Source organism: Chenopodium album, chromosome 15 (genome assembly GCF_948465745.1).
Source record: "Chenopodium album chromosome 15, dcCheAlbu1.1, whole genome shotgun sequence".
NCBI lineage: Eukaryota > Viridiplantae > Streptophyta > Magnoliopsida > Caryophyllales > Amaranthaceae > Chenopodium > Chenopodium album.
This window is the reverse complement of record NC_137848.1, coordinates 53,049,448-53,076,063: the sequence shown is the minus strand read 5'-3', so window position 1 is coordinate 53,076,063 and position 26,616 is coordinate 53,049,448. Positions and strand designations below refer to the sequence as shown.

Genomic DNA, 26,616 nt, shown 5'->3' with positions numbered 1-26,616 from the left:
ACTCTACCGGAAAGACATCCACTAATCCAGAAGCAAATTCCGCTACAGTACAAAACCAACGAGACAGATTCGCTATATAACCCAAATTTGCTAAGAGCATTGAATGAAAGGTGATTCTAGAAATTACACATAAAGTATAACTACGAAATTCTCCCATAAACAACTAAGTTGCACTATAGAGAATGACAACAGAAATACATGACAAGCTCAAGTAGAATTCAATTATGGGATCATTACGTTATACTTCATATATCTTATTGGCAAATCCAGCAATTCTATAAAATTATTTGTAAAAAATTGAAACGTATCATAGATGATAGCAAGTCATTGCTCCAGAGACAATTACATATTAATAAACCAACTAATTACATTTTGTGTCCAAATATTAAAACAAACAAACTAGAACAGTAAAAACATGAAGAGATCAACACGAAGCTATAGCAGCTAAAAAATGACATAACTTCAATGAAAGACCTTAATAGTTGGTTATTCTCATGTTCCACAGATAAATCAACAAGTTTGGGCATCTGAGAAATTCAATCATACCATTACTAATATAAGAAAGGTGACAACTATTTTTAGGACGTCCAAAATAGTATATGCAGCTATTGTGTCTGAGTAAAGGGTGTGTTTGCCTTGTATATCAGACCAACAAAAGAGATCACACAATTGTTTGACGCTTTCCCTTTCCAGTATGTATTTCACAGGTTTTGTATATACTATTCCTTATTTACTGTTCTTGTTTTATAAAAACAAGGACAGAGATTGGAGAAAATTAAAGTGTATATACTTTGAGTTTGTCAGTTAATATAACAAAGAATGAAAAAAGGAAACAAGAAATTTTATTTCCATCTTAACTAAGCATTCATAAAGACAAATCAATTTACAATGTAACAGCCGAATTCTCTTACTCTACATTTTGCCATGGCAAATATCCCCGCATATATGAAATGTATCTGCCCTTGGACTACAGCTGCAAAAAGGGGCAGAAGAATCAGGATCATCAATCGACTATGAATTGATCATCTTGATTGTCTCCTTCAACCCTAGTATCATCATGAACCATGCCGTTCACATGGTGCATATTAGGCATCACTTGTGAGAGATAATGACTGCTCGTTCCTGCATGATCAGAGAGCCCACTAGGATGGCCTGACCACTGTGAAACAATTGTGAGCAACTGAGTTGTGAGATTTTGTTGTTCATGCAGTATCCGGGACTGAATCTGGCCCATTTCTGCTCGATGCTGATTCAACATGTCATCCATCCTTTTTTTCCATTCAGACCTCCTCAAAGTCATCCTCTCTTCCCATTCCCTCTCCTGAATCAACAGTTCCTCTCTTCTTCTGCTCTCCCTTTCTTCACATTCCTTTTCCATGGCTTCCCATTCTACTAATGTTTGCTTCCTCAGCTCCTCCATATTCTTCTCCCTCTTTGCCCTTTCTCTATCCCTCTCTTGCCACATCTTTTCCCTTTCTCTCTCACGCTCTACAAGCAAATTTTCCTTCCTTTGCTTCTCTCGATCCCTTTCTATCTCCTTTTGGTCAAACCGCATTTCCATTTCCCTCAATTGTCCCAATTGATTTGCTAAGAAACTCCAAGCCTTCTTCTCAAACCCCTTAATTACCTTCTTCTTGTTTCTCAACTCCAACCCATTAGCCTCAACCTCTTCATATGCTAACTCTTCATCACCATCATTCTTTAAACGGTTACTACTATTGTTAATATTCTCTTCTCCTTCCTCCCCATCATACTCAAAACCAAGACTCAAGACCCCGTCTTCCCCACCATCAATCCCCGCAGCAAAATCCTCCTCTCCTGAATGACCTAAATGGCCAAACTCCACCATATGACTACTCCCACAAAACCCTCCACCATTCTCATCATTATTAATCGTTCCCAACATAGCATCATCATGATTACTACTAAAAACAAGAGGCAAATCCCCAAATACCTCCTTGTACCTTAGAAAGTTTGACCAATGTGAAACACCATCATCCCACTCAAATTCCTCCAAATTGCTCCCCAAAGGCGAATTCGAATCCGGCTTCTTAATCTTTTGCTTAACAAGCAAATACTGATGCCTCATGTTTTGCACCTTGGTGGATACATCTTTCCATGTCCATTGCCATGGAAATGCAATTGGGTCCCTATCATGGTGCATTGAATTCACATAAAAAGCAATGGGTCTAAATTTTTTCTCCCTAGTTTTCATCTTTCCCAAATTCCCATTTAAGATCAGCTCTCCATATCTATCAATTAGTGTTTTTTCCTCAGCCTCACTCCATTTTTTTCTCTTTAATGGAGGAGGAATCATAATTCATGTAATAATTTTATGTTGCTCTCAAAAATAAATCACTACCCATCACTCAAATCAATGTTTAAAGGCAAAATTATTCAACTAAACTTTGATAATTGCAGAAAATAACAGATGCCCAGATGAAAATAAACACTTGATTTGAACAAGATCATCAGAGTAAAATTACTAACCTTTGAATTTAGGATCAGTGATTCTTCAAACTGGGGGGAAGTAGGAGTTAATATGAAGTTGGAATATAACAAAAAAAAAACGCGCAGAAAAAAGTGAGTAAAAGATTTGGAATTTATATGAAGTCACCGGGAAAGGGATGATTGTCGGAATCTTACATCTTTAACGTTCAAAGCGCAGGGGATATAGCCGTATAGGGAGGAGGAGAGAGAAATTTCCCCAAAATAATGAAAATAGATTTATTTATTTATTAAATTTTTTTTTTTTAAGGAAAATTTATCATTTGCACTCATTTAACTTTATATTTTGCAAATTGCAGTCATTTTAAAAAAAAAAAAATTGCAAATTGCAGCCCAAAAATACTACAGTAATAAATTGTAAATTTCAATCCAATTCAATTTTTTCATCAATTTGCGTGCCAAAAAAATATTTCATTTAAAGTTTTAGGGGTTAAGTTAACCCTTAAGAAACCAAATTGAGCTTGGAATTGGCAAAAAAATTAACATAACTGCCTCAATTTCACGGCAAAAACTAGTTGCACACAAATTAACACATTTTTGATACGCAAAAGGAGACAATTACGTTATTTATATTTTCAATTCCGAGCTCGGATCCTTAAGGGCTTATACGCAAATTCAAACCCAGCTTTTCTATGACCATTTTTAATGGGCTTCCATGACTTCTATTATATTACTTGTATATTTTTATCTATCTCGAGGGATGACCTAAAGCTATTAAAGACACTTTAGGTGGCATGTGCAATTATTTCTTATAAAGAAATTAAGAAGCCCTCTCAAGTCTTAATCATCACAAATGAATGTTTTAGTTGATAATTCAAATTAATTACTATTGACTATTTGGCCAGTTGTATACTATGCATATTAATACTTACTCTAAAAATTTCAGGAAATTTAATGCATTTGCCTACGTTTATAATAATCAAAACATAATATGCATATCCCTTACATTACGATTATAAGAAATGTAGTTGACACATTAAATGTATCATGTGTGCATACATAATCACGTACTTGTATGTAGTTGTATGTATCCTATGTTGGACACACACATCATTTTACATGGACACACATGGACATATAATAATAGCTACTCGTATCTCGTATTATAAGAGTACGTTAAAATTTGATAAAACATTCGAAAATACGAGTTAAATAATATTTCTTCACTAGATTCGTAAGAGGTTTAATCGGCTTAACAAATGTAATTAACCCATTAAACTAAGGGTGATGTAAAAAGGTTCAGAAAATACTGCACAAATTTGCTTTGTTTCTCATTCCATCAGGGATCTGGCTTTCTAGATTTTTGCCATAACCAATATTTTTCATTTATTTTCCGAAACATATTCACAAGACACAACCTCAAACCTACGTAGCGGAAAAAAAATGGTGGAAAAAAAAATATCTAGCTAACTTAGCCGTATCCCTACAAATAATAAGAGCCTTCCGCTATGAATATATATACCCTTTTATCAGAAATTGGTCTGCACTTGAGCCAAAAACAAAAAAACTCGCCATTCTGTAATGTGATAACATTTCAAGCCCGAACTTTGTGCTCCAAGCCTCCAAGAGACGAGGTATCATCTGCCCCATTGAGTTCCAAGGGACAACCGGCAAAATATTTGTTGAATCTCCAAAAAATCGAGCTTACTCTCTGAAATTGCGGTCTGGACTAGCATTGCAGTCAGAATGTCTTGAATTTTCATGATTGCAATTGACGCTATATTGCCTAGAAAGTTCAGCTGCAGCAAGTGGTGTTGCTGCTGGAGTATTTCCCATGTCCTTGGTTTTGTGAAGCAGAAATGTCCCAGACAGAATGGTTACAAATCCGCACAATTCTGTAGCTATTTGTGAACCATTTTGTGAGTCCCAATCCTGAAGATTTGGACAAACACGAGCAATGTAAATCATAAAATGAACAGCATATCACGGTTCATAGACTATCTAAATGCCACTCAAGCCCCCACCAAAGAAGATTGTAAGAGTAACAAATGAAGGAAAATCTGAATTGAACTCCTTTAAAACTTATCACAGTATATAGACTTCCATCTAAACAGAACAGGCCGATTCATTCCTTTTAGAGTAAACTTTAAGCGCATCAAAACATACTGAATGTCTCAGTCAAGTATAAACTGGTGTGCTACAATATGTTAAAATTACTGAACTAGACAACTAGTAAGATTAATTCAACATCATAGCCGTAAGAGGAATATTCATTTAGTGCAAGAACAGATGTCAATACATTAATGTTGTTTTAACCAGCATTAAAATAATTAATTTGGCGGATTTGTTTTCAACTTTTGGCGATAAATTGGTGATATTGTCGGGATTTTACACCTTTCAGAGTTGTTCTGCAACATTAAAGAATAGGAATCAATATGGTATTTACATCCAGTTCTCTGAATGAGTTACAAGGATCTCTAACGCTTCATCATTTAATAATTCATGGTGTATAAATAATTAGCAGTTTAGAGAAAACATTTATTGTTGCAACAACAGCAAAACTTTAAACTAGATTTTTATCCCCTGTAGATGCCATAAGGTTAATTATAAATTAGAATTTTGCATTAGTAATCACTGAATTACCTTAAACATGATCATACTGGCAAGGATGGTGAGCGAAGTAAACATGACGTAGTAAACGGGGGATACAACAGCAGTGTTAAAGGTGTCCAGAGCCTGCAACAATATAAATGTCATTGAAACTTCTAGGTAGCCTTTGTAATGCAGTTGTACAGATTAAAAACAAATGACAAACTGTTGTGACGTAGAGCGCACATATGCTTGCAAACAAGATCAAAAGATACCTTCAAACCTTTTTCTCACTAGCAAATATCCCAAGTCGAAAACAGAAACAAGCGATTTTCCCCCCTGCTAAATTCATCCTAATAATGGGGATATCCACTCGTGCAAAAACTATCGTTTCTATAACACAAAGGTAGGTATTACATTGAATCATAAGCCTGTCCAACAGTCAAAGCAAGATTGAAGGGTGTTTTTTTTTTTTTTTTTCCCTTCCATATATTTATGGCAGTGGTTTTGCATAGATGAGAGATTGTGATTTTGTAAAATCTTAACAGGAAGAGATATGGGTCAAATTTTCAATACCAGAACAATAAATTTCAGTATTCAAGGTGATGCATCTGACAAAATCAATAAAAAGTAGGTGTCACTTGTTAGGTGGAAGGGAAATTTATGCAGATGTGGCTTGTCTAGAGGTATGTGTCTTTAATCATTAAAATATATAACAGAAAATCAGAAGATATTATAGATTGCCGTTTGGGAGATATCAACAAAGCAGATCACAAGAACGTCAATTAAGGAAAATAATAAGGCTGCCATTGTAGTTGCCTTAAAAACACCTAGCTTATGACAAGTCATGGCATATAGTAAATAAGTATGCAATAAATCATAGTCATAACAGAACTCTAACATGCATCAATCACAATTCATAGAGCATTACTGAATGAATGTATTGATAAACATGAAAGAACAACAATATAGCATCCTGCAGAAGACAGAGATCATAGTGAGACTATAATTTCAACAAGTACCTTGTTCAAGTAATTAATTTGCAAGAGACAGCAAATAATTACAACAATGGTGAAGAACCATGCTTGGAAGTATTTGAACTGGTTATTTCCCTCAAAAGTCAACTTTAAGGCAATACTCACAGCTTTGACACACATAACCTACATATGCAAAAAAAATAATCATGTCTGTCCAATGAGTGGATAAGCCAGAAAGCTAAATTGTGAACATGTAAAGCTGGGATTCAATGAACAAACCGTAAGAGAGCCCATGAGGGAGCAAATTCCAATATACACAACCATATGTGTCCTCCCATTACGTGGAACAAAGTAGAAAATGAGTACAATAACCATCACAACAACAATGGCAGCATACACAAGAAAACCTGTTCACAGATAAATTTTCTGGTCAGCTATTTCTTGCACTTGCAGATTGTTGAATACTAAAGCTAATAAACGCTACATATGAAACATCATGGATAAGCATATTAGACTGCTGCAAGCCTTTGGAGGTATACAAAAGGAAACCACGGCCCTTGAAAGGAATTCCTCTTGAGCATATAAGAATTATGGCAAAACTATGTGAACTTCAGTACTTTATCAATATAACACATGCAATACCAATTATTTAAATCTTTAAAACATGACAAGAAGACAAAGTCAAACTGATAAGGTTCCATATGCAATTACCTGGCTCTGTGGCAAGCGTCCATACTTGCTTAACAGATTCAATATCCCTCTCGTGTGGGGCATGTAAGACAATAGTGGTCGAACCGACCACACAGAGAACACAACCAAGCATACCAAATATGTGCAACTTTTCGTTGAGGATAAAATGAGCTAGAACTGAACTGCATTACAGAAACTAGCTTTAGGAAATTAAATATTAAATTAAAACAGACAGATAATCAAGGTGAAAGGAGTCCAATGTTGCATTGACCAAACCTGAAGATAATACTAAGGGCTCCCAAAGGAGTAACAAGAATTGCAGGTGCAAAAGCATATGCTGCAAAATTAGCAATCTCCCCAACAATCACTAGCAAAATACAAATGAAGGCACACTATTAATCCACAATTCAATTCACCATCATATATCATTCAATCAACTCGAAAAGCGACACACAAACAAAAAACAAATGACAGCAACCACATCCATCTAATTTTCACACGACGAAATCCGACAAAAACTTACTTGCAATCATTCCTGTCCACCACCAAGGTTCATACAGGTATGAATGGCCTCCTGATCCTGGTAAATAAAAAAACATAAACATTAAAAGCAACCCATTTAACAGAAAAACTTGCCTTCAATTCCAATTTCAAATTAACAATGATGAAAATCTCAATTCCAAGAAATTCATAAATATTAAACACAACATCAAAAACAACATTAATAAGAAATAATAAAAAGATTGAAAGGATCAAAACCTGCTCTAGTCCCAGTTGTCCCAGCTTTCATGAGACCTTTTTTCTTAATGATGAAGCTTGACCCAATAAAGATACTCGAAGAAACAGCCAACACAAGCCCCTTAACATTATCTGACGACATCACCATTGACAACTTTTTGCCCCAAAACCAAAAAATAAACCGAATTCAATCCAATCCAATGCGAAATTCAAAACCCTTTGAAAGCCAAATTCTTTTCAAAACCCTGATAATACCCACATATATAAATTCATCAAATTTCAAGAATCACAAACAAAATCTTGAAAATTAATTGGAAAATTCAGATACCCAATTGGCTCTTTTTCAAGGGAAAAATGTGGATTACACATCTAAAACCAATCAAATATTCATTAATTTGAGATTCTTGAGAATTTTCCGAACATGGGTATTTCCAAAACAATCTAAAAAACTCAAAAAGGTGGCTCCTTTCACGTTGTAACTTGTGAAAAATCCCAATATTTTTTGCCAAATTTGTTTGGATATTGAATTCTTCCCCCCCTTCTCTTACTCTCTCTGTATTCTCTCTCAGAAATTGTTCAAAGGAATTCGACGGCAACAGCCGAGAGAGGAGAGAGAGAGAAAGAACAGGGACGATGGTATTTCCGTTACGTTTGGGATGAAATACTTTGCAAGAGAAAGCCAAAAAAATGGAAAATCCAAAAAATTAAAAAGGTTTCCTTTTTTGCTGTCAAGACTCAATTTTTTATTTTAATTTTTTTTCCCCTGATTGAAGTTGCAAAATGGGGGAGCCACACAATTTTTGAGTTATGAAGATCTCCGGATCCCGCGTTTATTTATTTATTTATTTATTTATTTATTTTAGTATTTACTTACATTCTTAATGTAGTGTGGTAAGGAATAGAAATCATCTTTATAAAAAAAAAATAGTCTAAATAATATTTACTTATATCATTATATGGTAAAGAACATAACTCATATTAGATTGTAACTTATGGAGTAATATGGTGAGTCATATGTTATCAAATTGTATCTAAGTCGAAATACAATGTGGAAAGAGATCTTATCAAATTATAATCTATGTTTTAAACTCGTGATACCATATAAACAATATCTTAATAGGTTGTAATCATGTCTTGATATGGTAAGGAAGATGAGTTGTTAGATTCTAACCTATGTTGCGATATGGTAATGAAACAGATCTTATTAGATTGTGATTTATGTCGTGATATGGTGTGGACAAAAATCTCATTGGATTTTAATTATAACTATAACAAGTTAATCAATCTAGCTTTGGTGCAGCAAGCCATGTACTCATACCCTTGGAAGATCACCCACATAAAACCATAGATGGTAGGAATCAAACCTCAATATATTAAGGCCATGTTTAACGCTATTGCGAGGGTATTAGGTGGTGATCTTATCAGGGCAAAATTAGTTGATTTACTAATTTTAGCTAATTGACCAATACAGTAAGTTAATTGGGGTATTTAGTGGCCAGCTGATTTGAATAGTTAATTCCACAAGATAAGCTTATTTTTAATAAGCTACTTGAAGGAGCTTTTTCATTAGCGTATTCAAATATTTTAAAGTGAGATGACATTTAACCCAAAACTCTACCATTTTAAAATATGTTGATTTCCTTATTAATCATTTGCATACTCAAACTTTAAACATTTAGTTACTTATCAATCACTTTTATACAATCAGCTAAAATAATCAAGTAGTTAAATCAGTTAATACAATTATCTAGTTAAAAATCGGCTAAAAAAATCAACTTTACTTTTCAGCCTTTCACCAATCACGACCTACAATATAAGTACCTTACATACAACTTTTCACCATATATACAACCTACCATATAAATACCTAACCTTATTAGCTAATACTATAATTATAACAATATAAATGTGATAAACCTAGTACTCATCCATCTTATTTACAAAGTACATTTTTTTTACTTCAAGCTAAACAAAAGAGAAAGAAAAAAAAAAAAAATGTCAAGTATGTCAAATAATTAGAGATAGAAAGAGTATGTTACTTTTTTTTTTTTTTTTTGAAAACGAAAGAGTATGTTACTTGTACACGTAATTAAGGTTTGTGTCGATGCTGACCAATTTAGCCAGCTACTCCTTCCCGTATTGGCATGACATGAGCCATGATTCATGAATGTGAATGATGGGGTTATTGGAGTTGGACCATTCACTAAAAAATCGCACGTCTAAGACCAAAAAATTAACACTATCTTTGATACAAAAGTATCATTCTTAAGTACGATAATGCTCCACAATACAATTCATTACCTGTAATACGCCTCCCACAAACTTTGACAAGTCAAGTCAACGCAAAATTTCAACTCTTCCAATTATATTTAAATCTCTTAATTCTGGCAAATACAAATACAATTGCAATGAACAACCCTATTTGGAAAGATTGTATAATACATCTTACAATTGCCAACTGTTGTGACAAGAGGAGCACCTGCTAGCAAATTAGCAGATTGACTGGTTTATTGCTTAACAAAGTCAATACAGTATACCAAATACGCGAAAAACCTAGACTTGAAACCCGTTTACATTCATCTCGTCTACTAGTAAAGAAGACGGGGAACTTCCATTGGCCAAAACTTTCGAATTAAACCTGCTGCAATGTTAGTTCGGAGATAGATAAAACAATTCCAGGACTAGACAAAACGATCCACGCATTTGGTAGAGGGGGAAAAGCAAGTGATTTTAACCAAATATTCGGAGTGGATCATATTATTCACCCTTAGAGATATGTCAACAAATCCTCTGTTTTCATCGATCATATGAATTGTCAACCAAAACCAGATCCAGGGATACAAAAGTGCTGACTTGCAACCATACAAATTTGGAGCAGAGATAACAGCTCTATCGTACAAAAGAACCAAACAAAAAATGCTGCCTAAGCTGTAGCTGTGATATGAATATATGCTTCTTACGGGAGTATTTTCCGACGGCGACGAGGAGTTTCCCTCTTGACATACATCTTCTCTATATCGTTCAATGGTCGTGTTGATCCATCTGGTTGACTCACAAATTTCCATCCACCACTTCCACCACGCTTTCCCCGAGGTCCTAACTTCTCCACTGTAAAACTCCAACCATCTGAAGGGCGCCTCCTACTATATTTGTGCACTTTAACCTCATTCTTGAACTGCTCACAAAAGCGGAGATAGCATTACACAACATTATAAGCACAAAAACAGTCAACTGTTGGCAACATATTCACAGCACAGCAAGTTAAGATTAGAACCAAATCTAGTCGCCAAACATTCTGTTTTGGGATGTGCCAGATAATTGTCAGCCCTTACACACAACGGAAGTCGTAGTCACTCTCACATGAATGGAAAAAATATATATAGTATATCCCAAGATTTTCTCCTCCTTTTTCTTCAAGAAACAAGACACTAGAGCAATAGCTTTACCAGACAAGGAGTACCACTGTCCTAGAAAAAAAGGACTAAAGTTCTCACAAACTTTGTATGCCAGTGAAGTAGTATTTGCTATTGTAATATTTAATCTTATGTTCTATTTTATAATTAATATTCAGCCCACTGCCTAAAAGTCAAAACCATCCAGTTAAAAAGAAATGGTATTGAAAGAAATAATTCAAGTGTAATCATAGATTCACACTTCCACAGCCAAGGGTATTTAGTGCAACCCAATAGCAGAGTGTAGAGAATCAAGGTTGATCTAGTGGTTGGAGAATGGAGACCCTCCCTCCACCTCTGTGAGAGGGTTCGATTTTCACCCCTTGTTAGAGGGATAGAATCAGAGGTTACGGAAATGCGCATGTTAAGGTGGATGTGTGGAAACACTTTAAGAGATAGAATCAGAAATGAGGTTATTCGCAAGAAAGTAGGTGTGGCGGGCATTGTAGATAAATTAAGGGAAAATCGTCTGCGTTGGTTTGGACATGTAAGACGGAGACCCGAGGGGGCACCGGTGCGAAGAGTGGAAGAGTGGGACCATGGAGGGATTAAACGAGGAAGAGGGAGACCAAAGATGACTTGGTTGGAAGGAGTGAGGAAGGATATGAAGTGCATGGATTTACGTGAGGATGAAGTTTTGGATCGTAAGGGATGGAGGAGAAAGATTTATGTTGATGACTACACGGAATAATCAAATTTGGTTCATGTTAGCCGACCCCACTTTTGGGATTAAGGCTTTGATTGATTGATTGATTGATTGATTAGAGGGATCCCCAATTCCCCCCCCCCCCCCTACCTGCAAGGGGCTTCTTACAAAAAAAAAAAAAAAAAAAAAAATAGTGTAGGACTCAATATTGAAGCGACTCCAAGAGGTGAAACGAAGAGAGAGAGAGTTACTCCAGGCACTTACTTTCATTTTGTTGAAGTTAAACTTCTGAAGGAATTCTTCATACAATATATCATCTTCCTTCTTTGATATCTCATAGTGTACTTCATCAGGATCTCTAGTGGTGCCATCCCAACCCTCAGGCATGACCTTAAAATCAGGTTTGTATGGAAGTGAGGCTACATGAAACTCTCTATCATGGGAAACGAAGAATCTGCAAGAAAGAAACCAACAGGGTAAATTCAAGGATAAAGTTTCAAACTTGTATTTATTGATACAATATTTATCGAAGCATTAAACTACAAAAAAAGCGTACATTCCTCACAGTTTAATAGGCCCAACAATATGGATTAGTTGCAGGAAATCTCAAAAGCTTCAGATACAGGCACACAGCACAGCCAAATTGGTCAAATTTGAGTTTAAAAATCAGCAGTGTAGTTTACAAGCAGTGTTTTATTATTTTTAAAAGCATAATATAACAAAATAAGCAATTGCGATTTGTGAGGAAGTAATACAACCCTGAATACAAACAATATATAATTATAAAGGTAAAGCCGTAAAGGAAATAAAATGGTATATGGCTGGCAAAGTCTACATACAATTATACAAACAAACCAAGCCAAGAAGAATAAAAAACAGCACAAGGCATTCAAGCAAACAAGGAAAGAGATTAAACACTTCTTCCTAATGAAATACCTGGAAACCCCAAAATCCAAACTACAATACACTTGACCAAATTACACTTTCTGTCTTCCAGTTACTTGAAAGATAATTATAATGATCTTAAGTTCGGTAAAATAAACTGTCTGACGCATTCACTCACAACACACACGTGAGAGAGACGAGAGAGAGAGAGAGAGAGAGAGAGAGAGAGAGAGAGAGAGAGAGAGAGAGAGAGAGAATAAGGAATACATAGCAAGGACAAAGAGGTCTACACACGGGTGAAAAAGCACAAAACAAGTATTTCCAAAGATCAGAAGCTTCTATTTGATTCCCAATTTCAAGTCCTCATCTCTTAGTTACAATATTTTCTTCCTAAAGCAAGTTATGAGTTCTGACAATGACTATTTATTTCTTTATCATTGACTAGCTTTACTTCCAAAATCTATGATGAATAATCACCAATTCATCCGAGAAAGAAATACCAGCATGGTAGACAGGTTCAGTAAGGTCTAGCAAGCTCTCATCTTCCTTTGAAACATTGTCATCGATCCCAAAAAAAATACTCAAATCCTGAGAATAAGACTTTTGCAACTATAAGCTCAAAAACCTGGGAAGCATGATTCCAGCTTCTGTTGATGCTGTTAGTTTCCCAATCTATTCTAAGAGTAAATCTACACCTTTAGATTAAAGTAATTCACTTTTAAAAAAATCTTCATAGCTTTGCTACATCTATAACCCACTCGTTTGACCACAAAGTCCAAGTTAGACTGTGTAGAACCACTTATTGGGCTTTCTATTGCCATCAGTTCTTGATTGACTCTCTCCCTTTGCATCTAAGATAACCTTGTACACCAGATTACCCACTCATATGGCCACAAGAATAGCTCAAAAGCCTCAAAATAGGCTATTAGCTCCAATACCTCTAAAAACGCTTTTGCTCATGACAGGGTAAATTTGGTAATACCATAATATTTAAAAGACTTCCTTTGGAAGCAACTATGAGTACAAAGTACATCTGTACTTTGGGATTGTACTTAGGTTTTGAATCTTCTTAACTTGTCAATTTCTGACAGTTCTGATTTTAACAGATGCGGAAAAAGTTTATTACACCTCCTGTCCTCTCTCACTCTGCGGCTCTGTCCTTCTCCCTGCCTAGAAGAAGGTTTCATGTCCTGAGATTTCATTACAAGGTAAATACCTGCTCCAAAATATATACTATCATCCTATTTTGTGTATATAAGAGGGATAAAGAGTGTAGTTGGGATTTCAGATATAAGTTCAGATATGAAAGAATCAACCACATTGCACTGTGCTTTATTTACATGGCAAGGACCATGTGGCATAAGAGTTTAATAAGTATATTACGAGCTCCATTTGTTTTATTCCAAGAATATGAAGTATTTAGTTTTTCCTATGGGGAGGAAAGATATGGAGTGTATAGAAAGACATCAAAAGGCTGTCAATGATTGACAAATGGGGGCAATAAATCCTTAATCTTGATCTTAATGGTATGCTACTTCACTAAGCCCAACAACAAGAGATACAACATACAGTTCATAATACCTTCAAATTGAAGAATATTGAATGATCTTGTCTGCAAACAAGGAATGACAAGCTCTCAAATTAACTTGAAGGCAATATTAGTCATATTGTGGGTAACAGAGAGGTGGTAATATAAAAAATGGCGAAAGAAGAGAGAGGTGTGGGGGGGGGGGGGGGGGGGGGGGGGGGATGAGTCAACATTAGTCATCATTCATCAAGGGGTCAAATAACCATACAGCAGACACGTCACTGATATCAGTAACCTGACAATACAGATACTCAATTTTGTATGCATTGCACACAATTCCAAACAATAAGAGTATATCATGCATAAAACCATGACCTAAGAGCAACTTATCTATTACGCCAAATTACAAAGGGTAACCCATGAAAAAGCTTAATAATACTAGATTGCTCTCTAAACCAAGTAACTGCAACTCAGCACAAATTTCAAAAAACTAGAATAGGATATCATACTAGAATTTCAACAATTTGACCCTAAAACTAAAATTACTCTCCTAAATACACAGCTCATATTGTTCCGACAATGTGGTATGTGTCTTTTCATCTCTAAAGATCATTCAACAGCTAACTTCCACTACATAGATACATGTGCCATGGGAGGAACAACTTAATATTGTATTCTCAACTGAGAAAAGAATAGAACAGAGGAAAGATACAGAGAAGTTTAACTGAATGTGGCAAGAGAGAACGTACTGAAAGGGTTTGGAATGCACACATTAAAAATTTGCCTCAGACAAAAGTTGAGGTCCCAACAAAGTACTTATAACCTGCTCGGGCTTCAGTAAGTAGCATAAGCAGGTGAACAACAGTGCCCCACATATAGAGTAATAACTAAATTATCCGAATGTAAACTGAATGAAATGGCGAATAAAAATCTACACAAAAGCAAGCTAATAAAATTACTTTATGCAAGGGGAAAAGCTGAGCACGAGAAAGGTAACAGCCAATAGGAATCCTACCTATAGACACAGAATCTGTCACAGATCTTTTGACCTGCTAAGTGGGGAAAATATAGAGGAGTGCAGTATTTTAAGCATATTGGGATTATACTAGTTTCAACTACAGACATCGAAGAAATCAATACAAACAAATTATTCATATCATACTTCTAACGTGCTGCGATCAGCAAGGGTACATCATCAAACACACTACTACCAGTTGCATAAGAACCCAACTAGAATTTGACATCTTGCTCTTTAAACATAAGAACTTAAACATCAACTTCAACCACAAACCTACAATGAGAAAATGCCAAATTAAGTCATTCAAGCACTCAACAGGTAGAACAATTCAAAAATACAAGCACTGATCGGCCATAAACCCATATCATCTTCATTACACCTAAAAGAAACAAAACCAAGCACCTATTGATACATAACAAAATTCCACATACATTGTCACTAAATTTCTATGCTCACTTCATAATATGGTTCATAATAATCAAACTTAGTAATCAACACATAAAAATGCACCAAGAAATGAACTTACTCGGGAAAAGCATCAAGCAAAAGCTCAACAGAATCATCCAAAGGTTCACCAAGCTTTTTCTCCTCTTCTTCCTCAAGCTCCTTAAGCCAAAGAATGGCAACCACCCTTTGCCTCATAATCCTAAAATCCTTAGCCAAGCGTTCCACATTATAAACCTCAGGGTCTCCCTTATGCAACCGATACATTTCGGCTTTTTCGGAATCCTTCAAGTAAGAACCTCTAGCACCAGGCTCAGTAATCTGCTTCAATACCACACTAGTCTCTTCCATCTTTTCATCCCACTCATCCTCAGCATCCAATTCTCTCCTCGCTTCTCGCCGCGCCTCACACTGCAGCTCTGCCAATTGCTTCCTTAACAATCTATCCGACGAATCACCCGATGAACGAGAATTCGATCGAGGCTCCGATACCGAACCAATCCCACCACCAGAAGGTACATGGTGACTAACTTGATGACCCACTGCTTCCCCATCAAAGTGATCTTTGGTTAACCCAGTAGACCATGAAGAAGCCGATTCATCCCACTGAAAATTATCACTGCCTACTTTGCTGTCACCCCATGGAAGATTTCCACCGCCATTTTCGGATTCATTCGAGAAACCTCTAGAATTTGTAAACAGCTTGAAATTGGGGATTTCTGACAAATGCTTTGATAATATACTCGCACTACTGTAGTAACATGATGGTGAATTGCGCGATACGATTCGACTCAGAAATTGCATCTTTTATCAACGAAATCGACGACTATAGAGAGAAATGGAAAAAATAAAAACCTAAAATGCTCTTGATTGAATGAAACAGCTAAGTTTGAAACAGCATCACATTGAAATGGGAGATGGGGTTTTCGCCATTGATGATCAGTGAATGTTGAGGAAGAAAGAGAGGGAAAGTCGATGAATTGAGAGCAGAAACAGCTAAAATCCTAAACCCTAGAACAAGATTCGGTTTTCACAATGGGTGGTAAGTTTGAGAGGAATACCCATGCCCGGCTTCAAACCCGTGACCAATTAGTGTTGATGGTCTTACCGATAAGGACCCATTAGGTTCGGTCTCGAAAATTTTAAATGTTTAAAACTAGACTACAAACATTAACTACGTACCTCAAGGATACCCGGTTAATTTTTGAAACCACTAGGGTACCATGTGAATTTTGCAATACTCAAGGCTCAAGAGTACTCAATGAAATAATGAGTCGATTTCATTAATATCAAATATCAACAAACATTGTTAATATCATGGCAGTGTTGTAAATAACAGGCAAGACTTTTGAAAAAGTATTGAAAAAATATTGGAAAGTTGAGGTGGACTCTGTTGTGCCCATTTGTGGGTAAATCTGGGAGGAGGAGAGAGAAACAATGCCCCCAAAGTGAAATCCACTTTTCCATAACATTAAAGGAATGCACGTCACTCTGATCAAACACTACCGACGACGAACCTCAAACACTACTGGCGGCTTTGCCGCCAAATTAAACGACAACTTTGAGTAAAAAGGAGTAATTTAGGGTATAATTAACCCTAGAGGGTAGGTGTTAAACTCCTCCATTGTTTCCACCATTATACCATTATAGATGATCTTTCATTGTTTCATCACTAAAGATGAACTTTTCATTCTCCATTGAAGGCAGCCACAAGGGTTTGCCCAATTTTGCCACTAACATAGTTGAAAAGATCACAACACCTATATATTAACAAGTTTTGTTGATATCTAATATTAACTTGTATTTTCTCATAAACTGTGTTTTTTTTTCCTTTAAGTGACATTAATCTTTAGAAACCTTATTTTCAGCATGAGAAAGTTTTTTTTTTTTTCCATCTACAATATTTGATAAAAGAAATTGATTTATGTAATGAAAACAAACCATATATATAAAACTATGTATTTTATAAGATATTATTTGCATACAATAAGTAGTACTTTGTATTACAATACTTATACTAAATCTCCTTCATTCATTGAGTTGGAGTATTTACAAACTAAAAATTCTCAACCAATTCCATATAAAGTTGTCAAAGTTGCACGAGGGTAGGTTATGTAAGCTCATTGGTCGAGCAAGTGTCCGATTTGTGCCAACTTTTATAAATGAAGCACATGCATGATCCACCCAACACAATATGCCAACGAGCCCCATAATTATTTAATTATTATTTTTTTGATAAATTGGTCATAATCAAGCACGCTAACATGTCGTGCTTGTGCTAATCTTGTATCAAATTTTGAAAATGATCGATGTACATGCAGAATCCATAACCCATTTGTATGCCTCTTTCCCAAGACGAGCTATCCTCATGTCGATTTGCACCATGCCCAAATCTACCTTTGTCCAACTATATTATGGTTGTTTGGGAGGCACCACCACTTAATTCATTATTTGAACTTAACTTCAATTGTCCATTATGCGAGAACTCAACACTAATAGGTGTCATCTTGCACAACTCCAGTTGCGAGATATTTAGCGCACCAACTATTAATCGAGTAACATAAAATTAACTATAATAAAACTAAAATCATATCGAGATGTCAAACATACCGTTGAAGAGCAGTAAGAAATTGACCATTAAAAGCGAGAACCTACTTATTACAAATACGATTTAAAGAGTTTATTTGGCGTATTTCGTGATAGACTCATCACTTGCGTTTAAGTCGAGCAGATGATTGTATACCCAAGTGCGTGATGACCAAGCCCAAATACAATCAAATTACTAGGGGAAGTAGGGAGCCATGGTGGTGCCAAAATGTCAAGTAGGCCAACAAACGAAACCAAAAATTCTAGAGAGTTCTAAACACAACAAGAGATAATAAATCCAACGGTCCATAATTAGGAAGAAGGTTCAAGAGGCTAAAGAAATACCGGTTTTCCCTCGATTTAAACCTAATTTCTCTCAGTTTCCGGTTTTCGCTAAAACCTTACCTCTTCACTCACTCCCCTCTTCTCTCTGCTTCAGTATTCACTCTCCATTTCAAAGCTCCTCTTATCCATTTCTCCATCTTCGTAAGTTAACATTTTCTCTCTCCTATCTTACTTCGATTTCATCGTTTCAATCTTCAACAATTACGTTCTGTATATATTCTCTGCAATTTCTGTTAATTGATTTTTGAATTTTTCTTGAATTTTGCGTTTATGCAAAACCCTAATGTTATTTATTAATTATTGAGCTTTATTTTCATTAATTTGTTTATGAGATGTAAGTTTTGTTTGCTGTTAAGCTCATTAATTTGCGTATATTGAGATATACGAGTAATTAGTATTGTTTGTACTGAGATGTTATTATGAATATGTATATGTTCTTTAATACTTGTGTATCAATTGCTCTCAAGGTGCGGGCTAAATTATCATATTAATCGTTTGAATTACACTATCAACGTGACTATTAATTCCCGACGGATATGCTACATTTGGTGATAGTTGACCATTGTAATGTTAAGCTGTTGCGTATTGGGTCACAAATGTGAACTTGGGTATTCATTTTTACATGATTTTTAAAGAACTTAAGATAGAAATTGACGGTTGGAGATTACTAAGTTTTGCTACTAAGTCAAATTTATCGTATTATCATGAAATGGAGGAAGTATATTGTTACAATTTGATAAATTATGCTTTTTGGAAAAAGGGTGCTGTCTATATTAATGAATGAATAGGTTTGTTATATTATGATGATTTGTAAATTAATTCGTTTTTGCAGTGAAATCTCGTGGTTTCTAAACAAATGGCATCAACATTCACGAGCATGTCTGCAATGGCTGCCCCTGGTGCCGCCCGTGTTATGGATAAGAAACCTTTGACCTCCGCAGACAAACTATCCTCATTAGCGTCCATATCTTCTTCTATTAATTTAGGGAGACGATCTAATGCTGTTCTGCGGAATTCACGTTCAGTAAAGATCAACGCGATGGCCAAAGAGTTGTATTTTAACAAAGATGGGTCTGCTATCAAGAGGCTGCAAGTGAGTTTAGGCTAGGCCTAAGAATAGTTATTCAATCAATATTCTTAGGTTTACTTTTTTTTAACTTTCTTGTTTATGTTGCTAAATTTACTAAATTTGTTGTCCAGAGTGGGGTGAACAAGCTTGCTGATTTAGTGGGGGTTACTTTGGGTCCTAAGGGCCGGAACGTTGTTCTAGAGAGCAAATATGGTTCCCCAAAGATTGTCAACGATGGTGTTACTGTTGCTAAGGAGGTATAAGTTTTTTAACCCCTCATGTAAATCTTGTTTCATGATAGAGTTGGGTTGATTATTGATAAAACCATGCAATCCTGTGATCTTATCTATTTATATTCTGTACTGTTGGTCAACCGTTACTTATATGTTGTGGTTTTTCTATAACCTGAAGGTTGAGTTGGAGGACCCAGTTGAAAATATTGGGGCAAAATTAGTGAGACAGGCGGCTGCTAAGACTAATGATTTGGCTGGAGACGGGACAACTACTTCTGTTGTCCTCGCACAAGGTCTGATTGCAGAAGGGGTCAAGGTTTGTTAGTGAAGATGCTGTATAATTTCCACTTGATTCCATGACTGTTTGTTTGATAAATAATTTTGTGGAGTTTTTTTTTTTTTTGGTTTGTTTAGGTAGTTGCAGCAGGTGCAAATCCTGTTCTGATCACCCGAGGTATTGAGAAGACTACAAAAGCACTAGTAGCTGAGCTTAAGTTGATGTCAAAAGAGGTAATATTACAGGGAATATACACTTAATTAATATGTGTACTTTTACGAATATGCAGTCGCCAGTAACCATAATTGGTCTTTTGCAGGTTGAAGACAGTGAACTAGCTGATGTAGCTGCTGTCAGTGCTGGCAACAACCATGAAGTAGGAAATATGATTGCTGAAGCAATGAGCAGAGTTGGTAGGAAAGGTGTTGTGACTCTTGAAGAAGGAAAAAGTGCCGAGAACAGTCTCTATGTTGTTGAAGGAATGCAATTTGATCGGGGTTATATTTCACCTTATTTTGTTACTGATGCTGAGAAAATGACAGTGGAGTATGAGAACTGCAAGGTTTGCAATACATTCAAAACTACTCTGTTGAACATTATTAGTAGGGTTGTCTTATGTTGTCACATATTGTGGTATTGCATTTAACATTTTTTGTGAAATTGTTGTTACAGGTGCTTCTAGTTGACAAAAAGATTACAAACGCAAGGGATTTGGTTAACATCTTGGAAGATGCCATTAGGGGAAGTTACCCGGTACTAATAATAGCCGAGGATATTGAACAGGAAGCTTTGGCTACCCTTGTTGTGAATCGGTTGAGAGGTTCTTTGAAAATTGCAGCACTCAAGGCTCCTGGATTTGGTGAACGTAAAAGTCAGTATCTTGATGACATTGCCATTCTTACAGGAGGTAAATGATTACATTAAACCCTTGCTGCCTTACATTATACTGCCTATGACTTTTTTGTTTTGATCACCTGTTTTCCTTCACTGCTTATCTTGCACTCAGCTATCTCAATTTTTGTGAATGGTTGCAGCAACCGTTATTCGAGATGAAGTTGGTCTCACACTTGACAAAGCTGACAAGGAGGTTTTAGGTCATGCTGCCAAAATAGTTCTAACAAAGGATTCATCCACAATTGTGGGTGATGGAAGCACTCAAGAAGCTGTGACAAAACGGGTTGGACAAATAAAGAATCAAATTGAGGTGAAGTTGTTTTCCAGATTATAACATTGCTAGATTCGGTTGATTTTGCATTCTTATACAAATTCTTGTTGCAGGTTGCTGAGCAAGAATATGAGAAGGAAAAGCTTACGGAGAGAATTGCAAAACTTTCTGGTGGAGTGGCTGTTATTCAGGTGTGCTACCTTCCTGCTCTCAGCATCAAACCCTATACAGTGGGCTGTATACAAAATCTCCGGAATAGTTAATGTAATGGTTTCATTTGCTCACAAAATGTTACGATTTCTTGGTAGGTTGGAGCACAAACTGAAACAGAGTTGAAAGAAAAGAAGCTGAGAGTTGAAGACGCCCTTAATGCAACAAAGGTATTGGATAAATTTTCGAAGAGGAGACTGATATTTTTTGCTTAGATGGAATACTGTACCATTTAGCAGTACATAACATATTAAATTTTACTTGCAATTTAGGCGGCGGTTGAAGAAGGCATTGTTGTTGGAGGTGGATGCACTCTACTTCGTCTTTCATCTAAAGTGGATGCTATTAAGGGTCAACTTCAAAATGTTGAGGAAAAGGTTTGGTCAATTTAATTTCCTTTAACAGGAATTTTTATTTATTTTTCTAAGTATATTATAGGGTGTTTATAATTTTCATCACCAGATGCAGTGCTGCTGAGGGAAAACTCTTTTTCTTTGTAAATACTCCCTCCGTCCGTTATTGATAGTCCCTTATGGACAATTTTCACGGGAATTAATGAACACAAATAAAAGTAATAAAAGTACATTGAAAAAGTAAATTTACATTGGGTATGCAAAAAAGTAGAGAGAGAAAGTAATAAAAGTTCATGGAAAAGCAAAATTTACATGTGAAAGTTAAATTTGCACAAATATTGTTGCAAATTGGAGGGAATTTTGGTAAAAAATTGATATTAGTGTTACTTGAAAAAAGCAAATGAGACTATCATTTTGGGACTAAATATTGCCATAAGGGACTATCAATAAGGGACGGAGAGAGTATATATTAGGGTGTGTATAATTTTCATCACAAGACACAGAACTGCTTATGGAAAACTCTTTTGCTTGTGGCATCCGCTCTCATCATCAAGGCTAAGTTTATCAGAATAAGTTTTTTTTGTTTGTTATTTTGCTGTGACATTGGCCAAGTTTAGTTGGGTTATTCAGAGAAAAAGTGCTTGATTTTATAATCCGTATTAATTAGTGCGTTTGGTCGTGTTGGTTCTGGTCAGACATCATAATTAGTGGGCGTAGCCGTAATAAGATTCATCCTAATATCACATTATTTGTGGAAGAGCAAGAAAGGATTAATAAATGAATGTCCATGGTATTGTCCTAAACACAGGCCTTTTGTGGCTATAAATATTAATTAGACACCTAGAGATGGTTTTCTATTGTAAATTTAGACAATGTAACATCACTTAATTCTTTTATGTTGCCATGATAACTTATTATGGGCTGCCGTGTGCTTGCTTAATTGATGCATGTTGTTATTGTCAAAATCGAGTTGTATGACATTCTTCTGCTGTTTTTTTTAAAAGTTTTAGTTTTAGGCTTTTTGCTTGTTATGGTAATAGCTTTTGGAACTTCAAATTTGCCTGATTCGTAGTGTGATTTCGTACTTTGTTGGTAAAATGACACCAATTTCTCTTTATCCACTTCCCTTTCCATCATTGTAATATAGCTGTTCCTGGTTCTCTTAAATTTTAATCACTGGACTTTTCTTTGCAGGTTGGGGCAGATATTGTTAAAAGAGCATTAAGCTATCCCTTGAAGCTGATTGCTAAAAATGCTGGTGTAAATGGAAGTGTAGTCAGTGAAAAGGTATGTAATTCATTTATAATTCTTCTGCCAATTGTGTGAGAAAAGCTGTATTACAGGCTGAATGTAATTTCAAAAAAATAACTTGAAAAACTGATGTGCACGGCCATGTTTGAGAATTGAGATCACCTAATATGCTGTGCAGCTGGACTTTCTGAATACGTATTCAAGTTTCATGTTTTTTCACACCAACTTCAAAGTGCAATAAAAGGTGTAATAGGACTCACTCCCAAAGATCAATGGGCAAATAATATTTACAATAACACTTGGTGTAAGAGATGATTTTTTAATAAATAATGCTAAAAATGATGTGCTATTGCTAGCTAGCTATGTGCGCCATCCTGCAAAATAGCCACATTCCCTTTTTGGACAGAAGTTTTAATTATATGAGATATTGCTCTCTTATGGATTTCTCGTTCTATGGGTGTAGGTGCTGTCAAGTGACGACACAAGATATGGATATAATGCTGCCACTGGACAGTACGAGGACTTGATGTCTGCAGGAATCATTGATCCAACTAAGGTAAGGTGGATGAGTATTATTGGGAAATGGGTGTGAGAGATGTTGGGTCTGTGTGATTTGACATGTGATTGAATAAATCTTCCTGGGTGACTTTCGGGTTTTTACTGAATCGTGTAAGTTATGCTGTGATGTTAAATGCCTCTAATTTACTTAATCAGGTTGTGAGATGCTGTTTGGAGCATGCATCTTCAGTAGCAAAAACATTTTTGATGTCAGATTGTGTAGTTGTTGATGTCAAGGAACCTGAGCCACCAGTGTCTGTTGGAAGTCCGATGGATAATTCAGGTAAGTACTATTCATTGCTTCGAAGCATCATCATCTGTTTCGCAAGTAATTTGTAATGATGATGACCACTGCAGGAAACAATGTGTATTATATAATGATGTGTTTTTTTTGTTGTTGCAGGATTCGGTTACTAAACACAGCTTTGAGTAGTTTCAAGGAGACTAAGAGAGATGTTTGATGAAGCTAGGGTGTCAGTTTTGTAAATCAATTGATTGTTTAGAGGAAATTATGCTGCAAGGTGGTAGTTTTTTGGCGAGGACTGGTTACATGAATTTGCTGTTTAGTTGTAAACTTGCGGGAACTTAATTCAATGGAGTAAAATAAATGTTTTTGGTCATTGTGCTTTTCCTCAATTTTATAGAGATGCAACTGTGCGTGTGTTGCTGCATAATTGTTGAATGTATGCTGCAATCTTTTCACAAACGGTCATCGTGCTGGCCGGTGTCCCACACATGGGGAGCTTTGGGGATGGATCGTATTTGTACTTTATGTTTCTCGTGTGGAGTATTTAGAGTATGCAGATTATTTTGTGTTTTACTGTTCACTGAATGTCTTAATAGATTATCTGGTCGAGGTCACACGCACTTTATGACTGGTTTATCAAGAATACGCAAGAAAAGCACTTTGAATTGTTGATTAATCGCCAGAGATGGCGAGGAACTTGGTAATATTTGGTCTTGTCAGCCCATTGTCTCACAAAAAGATGGTTGTGATTTATTGATTCTTGATGATGCATGCTATTTCCTCCGTCCCTATTTTTTTGCTCCATTGTCAAGATATGGGTTAAATTTTACAAATTTTATATCCCCTTCTCTCCGGTTTTTTTCTTTTACAACAATCATGAACATTTTACCAAAACTGTCTTTGAAGGTTTAATTTTGCAATGCTTGTAATTGCTATTTGATTCTCGCCCCATTATGATTGACCCTTAATCTTATCAGTTAATTACGTTATATGCTATTTTATAAATGACTTTTGTAAGTGTGATTTTACACACAAAACCATCTTCTCTCGCTCTTTTTCCTCTTGTAAAATTCTTATTCTGAACAATTTGTAACGTCCAAGATTTTTCTTTTTGAGTGCACATAAATAAAATCACTTCGAAAAATTTTAGGGGACTGACAAATCCAATTGCACCATAGTTAGCACGTCTAAACTTACATACATCAAAATTCGATTTACATTTTAGATCTTTTTTATTTTATTGTTAAAATTTTCAGATTTGTGCTATGATACCTTGTATTAATTTTGGGAAAAAGTCAAGATTATTTCATAATGATATTTTAAGAAAAAATTAGTATTAATTTTCTTAACATTAGACATAATTAAGGGCTAATTTCAAATTAGTTATTGCAATTATTGATATAAAAGCAAATATTATTTAATGGAAGATAAAGTGCAACAAATTCATATGTTTAACACCCTATATTTACACGAGCTCACTTAATCATGAACTCTAATAAGGATCCCTTTGTCCCTTTTTTTTTCCCTTACTGTATCCAAGATCCGTCTTAAAATGTACGGAGTATATTTATCTTCATTTTCTTACATTTGAAAATCATAAAAATGTGATATTAATTAATAAAATATACAATGAAAAAATCTAACAAAATTCTATATAATTATGTATCTCTTACTCTATATTGATTAATGATAATTTATACCACTTTGTATTTTAATGAGTGTTACAGTTTAACTTTTTTCACTATTCACATAATGATTTTGATTTGATTAATCATATAACTAATATATAAAGCTAAACTTTTAGCCAGGTCACGAGGTAACGACATTTGGAATTCTAACTTTCGCAAAGTGTCGCGCCACGTTGGATAGATTTAAATAGACATAAGATAAAAAAAAGTTAGTTTAGAATTCTATTTGGATAAAATTGTTAGTTTAGAGTTTTGTTTTTTTTTTTTTTTTTTTTTTTTTTTTTTTTTTTTTAAAAAAAAAAAAAAATTTATTTATAAAATACCAATATTTCAAATGTACAAATTGATTTATAATTTTATACAAAAAAAATTATTAGATAATTATTTTAAGAAATTATCATATAAATTTGTTTTTTATATCATAACATTTTTTTGGAGCGAATGAAGTACTTCAATGCGTAAAACATACGTTTATAATATTTAATAATCAGTTAAATAATATATTTCACAATCTAATAGAATTTTATTACTATGTAGACCTGTTATATAGGGTCGGGTCACGAGTCATCTCGAATAGGATCACTTCAGATTACGAGTCAAGAAATGTTCAACCCTTATCCAAAATATTGAGTTCAGGTCAACCTAACGGGCTTTAAACATTTATTTTATTTAATTTATTTTTTGCTAATTTTTTTATTTTTTTAACGTATTAAATTGAACATTTCCACCGACGTTATTATTAGTCATTACATGACTACTAGATAGCTAATCGTCACAAAAGCACATCAATTTCTAATTAATTTTGTATCAATTGTACATTTAAAAAATTGATATATAGATTAAAAATTTATCTTAAAATTCAATAAATAACCGGTCATCGCACGTGGCACAATACTAGTTTACTAATATATAAAAAACAAATATTATTGTATACTATATTGTTGGATTTGTTATAATGTATACTTTGATAATATCAATTTTCTTATAATTTAATTAACATATGATTAGATAAATTAATAATCAAAGTCGTTTCTCAGCATACATATTTGATCAAACTGTAACACTTATTTAAAACACAGAGGTAGGACACAAAAATTTGACTTAGAAAATAATCATGGGACAAAAATAAAGAGGCGGAGTGCGGACGAAATAGTAAAAGAAACAAGAGGCCGAGCTCTGATATATAGCCGCAACAGCTGGTAAATGAAAACCTATATAT

At 35.0% G+C, this 26,616-nt stretch overlaps 4 protein-coding genes across 6 annotated transcripts; 1 reads left to right on the top strand and 3 right to left on the bottom strand.

Moving 5' to 3' along the window:
* Window positions 1-702: 702 nt before the first annotated feature.
* Window positions 703-2,694, bottom strand: LOC145582596 (uncharacterized). Of its 2 annotated transcripts, none has more exons than XM_081639574.1 (2): window positions 2,491-2,694; window positions 703-2,150 (listed from the first exon to the last, which is right to left on the bottom strand). In XM_081639574.1, the coding sequence occupies exon 2, from the start codon at window positions 2,087-2,089 to the stop codon at window positions 1,004-1,006; it is 1,086 nt and encodes a 361-aa protein (XP_081495700.1). In that variant the 5' UTR covers window positions 2,090-2,150; window positions 2,491-2,694; the 3' UTR covers window positions 703-1,003. The 2 variants fall into 2 exon arrangements, with proteins under 2 accessions (XP_081495700.1, XP_081495699.1); XM_081639573.1 differs by having other exon boundaries at window positions 703-2,520; window positions 2,647-2,661.
* A 980-nt stretch (window positions 2,695-3,674) lies between these two features.
* On the bottom strand, window positions 3,675-8,157 carry LOC145582595 (putative magnesium transporter NIPA2). Its single transcript, XM_081639572.1, has 8 exons — window positions 7,464-8,157; window positions 7,228-7,284; window positions 6,981-7,071; window positions 6,726-6,886; window positions 6,294-6,421; window positions 6,060-6,197; window positions 5,092-5,184; window positions 3,675-4,380 (listed from the first exon to the last, which is right to left on the bottom strand). Exons 1-8 carry the CDS (start codon window positions 7,588-7,590, stop codon window positions 4,153-4,155), a joined length of 1,023 nt encoding a protein of 340 aa, XP_081495698.1. The 5' UTR covers window positions 7,591-8,157; the 3' UTR covers window positions 3,675-4,152.
* A 2,078-nt stretch (window positions 8,158-10,235) lies between these two features.
* Window positions 10,236-16,421, bottom strand: LOC145583395 (protein GAMETE CELL DEFECTIVE 1, mitochondrial-like). The gene is made up of 3 exons (XM_081640638.1): window positions 15,498-16,421; window positions 11,805-11,994; window positions 10,236-10,617 (listed from the first exon to the last, which is right to left on the bottom strand). Exons 1-3 carry the CDS (start codon window positions 16,217-16,219, stop codon window positions 10,399-10,401), a joined length of 1,131 nt encoding a protein of 376 aa, XP_081496764.1. The 5' UTR covers window positions 16,220-16,421; the 3' UTR covers window positions 10,236-10,398.
* A 1,924-nt stretch (window positions 16,422-18,345) lies between these two features.
* Window positions 18,346-24,082, top strand: LOC145583393 (ruBisCO large subunit-binding protein subunit beta, chloroplastic-like). Of its 2 annotated transcripts, none has more exons than XM_081640636.1 (15): window positions 18,346-18,487; window positions 19,179-19,439; window positions 19,547-19,672; window positions 19,827-19,964; window positions 20,063-20,158; window positions 20,245-20,487; window positions 20,598-20,832; window positions 20,960-21,129; window positions 21,204-21,281; window positions 21,399-21,470; window positions 21,573-21,677; window positions 22,848-22,940; window positions 23,368-23,460; window positions 23,619-23,745; window positions 23,866-24,082. In XM_081640636.1, the coding sequence occupies exons 2-15, from the start codon at window positions 19,203-19,205 to the stop codon at window positions 23,877-23,879; spliced, it is 1,827 nt and encodes a 608-aa protein (XP_081496762.1). In that variant the 5' UTR covers window positions 18,346-18,487; window positions 19,179-19,202; the 3' UTR covers window positions 23,880-24,082. The 2 variants fall into 2 exon arrangements, with proteins under 2 accessions (XP_081496762.1, XP_081496763.1); XM_081640637.1 differs by having other exon boundaries at window positions 18,346-18,493; window positions 19,180-19,439.
* Window positions 24,083-26,616: the final 2,534 nt, after the last annotated feature.

Bases quoted from the DNA above. Each gene is read 5' to 3' on its own strand.
- LOC145583393 (XM_081640636.1), top strand. From the start codon at position 19,203: ATGGCATCAACATTCACGAGCATGTCTGCAATGGCTGCCCCTGGTGCC. The intron at 20,833-20,959 runs GTAAATGATTAC...GAATGGTTGCAG, and splicing joins CATTGCCATTCTTACAGGAG to CAACCGTTATTCGAGATGAA. The intron at 22,941-23,367 runs GTATGTAATTCA...CTATGGGTGTAG, and splicing joins GAAGTGTAGTCAGTGAAAAG to GTGCTGTCAAGTGACGACAC.
- LOC145583395 (XM_081640638.1), bottom strand. From the start codon at position 16,219: ATGCAATTTCTGAGTCGAATCGTATCGCGCAATTCACCATCATGTTAC. The intron at 11,995-15,497 runs GTAAGTTCATTT...TCTTTCTTGCAG, and splicing joins TTGCTTGATGCTTTTCCCGA to ATTCTTCGTTTCCCATGATA. The intron at 10,618-11,804 runs GTAAGTGCCTGG...TTTTGTGAGCAG, and splicing joins TTAACTTCAACAAAATGAAA to TTCAAGAATGAGGTTAAAGT.
- LOC145582596 (XM_081639573.1), bottom strand. From the start codon at position 2,317: ATGATTCCTCCTCCATTAAAGAGAAAAAAATGGAGTGAGGCTGAGGAA.
- LOC145582595 (XM_081639572.1), bottom strand. From the start codon at position 7,590: ATGGTGATGTCGTCAGATAATGTTAAGGGGCTTGTGTTGGCTGTTTCT. The intron at 6,887-6,980 runs GTTTGGTCAATG...TCTGTAATGCAG, and splicing joins GCCCTTAGTATTATCTTCAG to TTCAGTTCTAGCTCATTTTA. The intron at 6,422-6,725 runs GTAATTGCATAT...ATCTGTGAACAG, and splicing joins GACGCTTGCCACAGAGCCAG to GTTTTCTTGTGTATGCTGCC.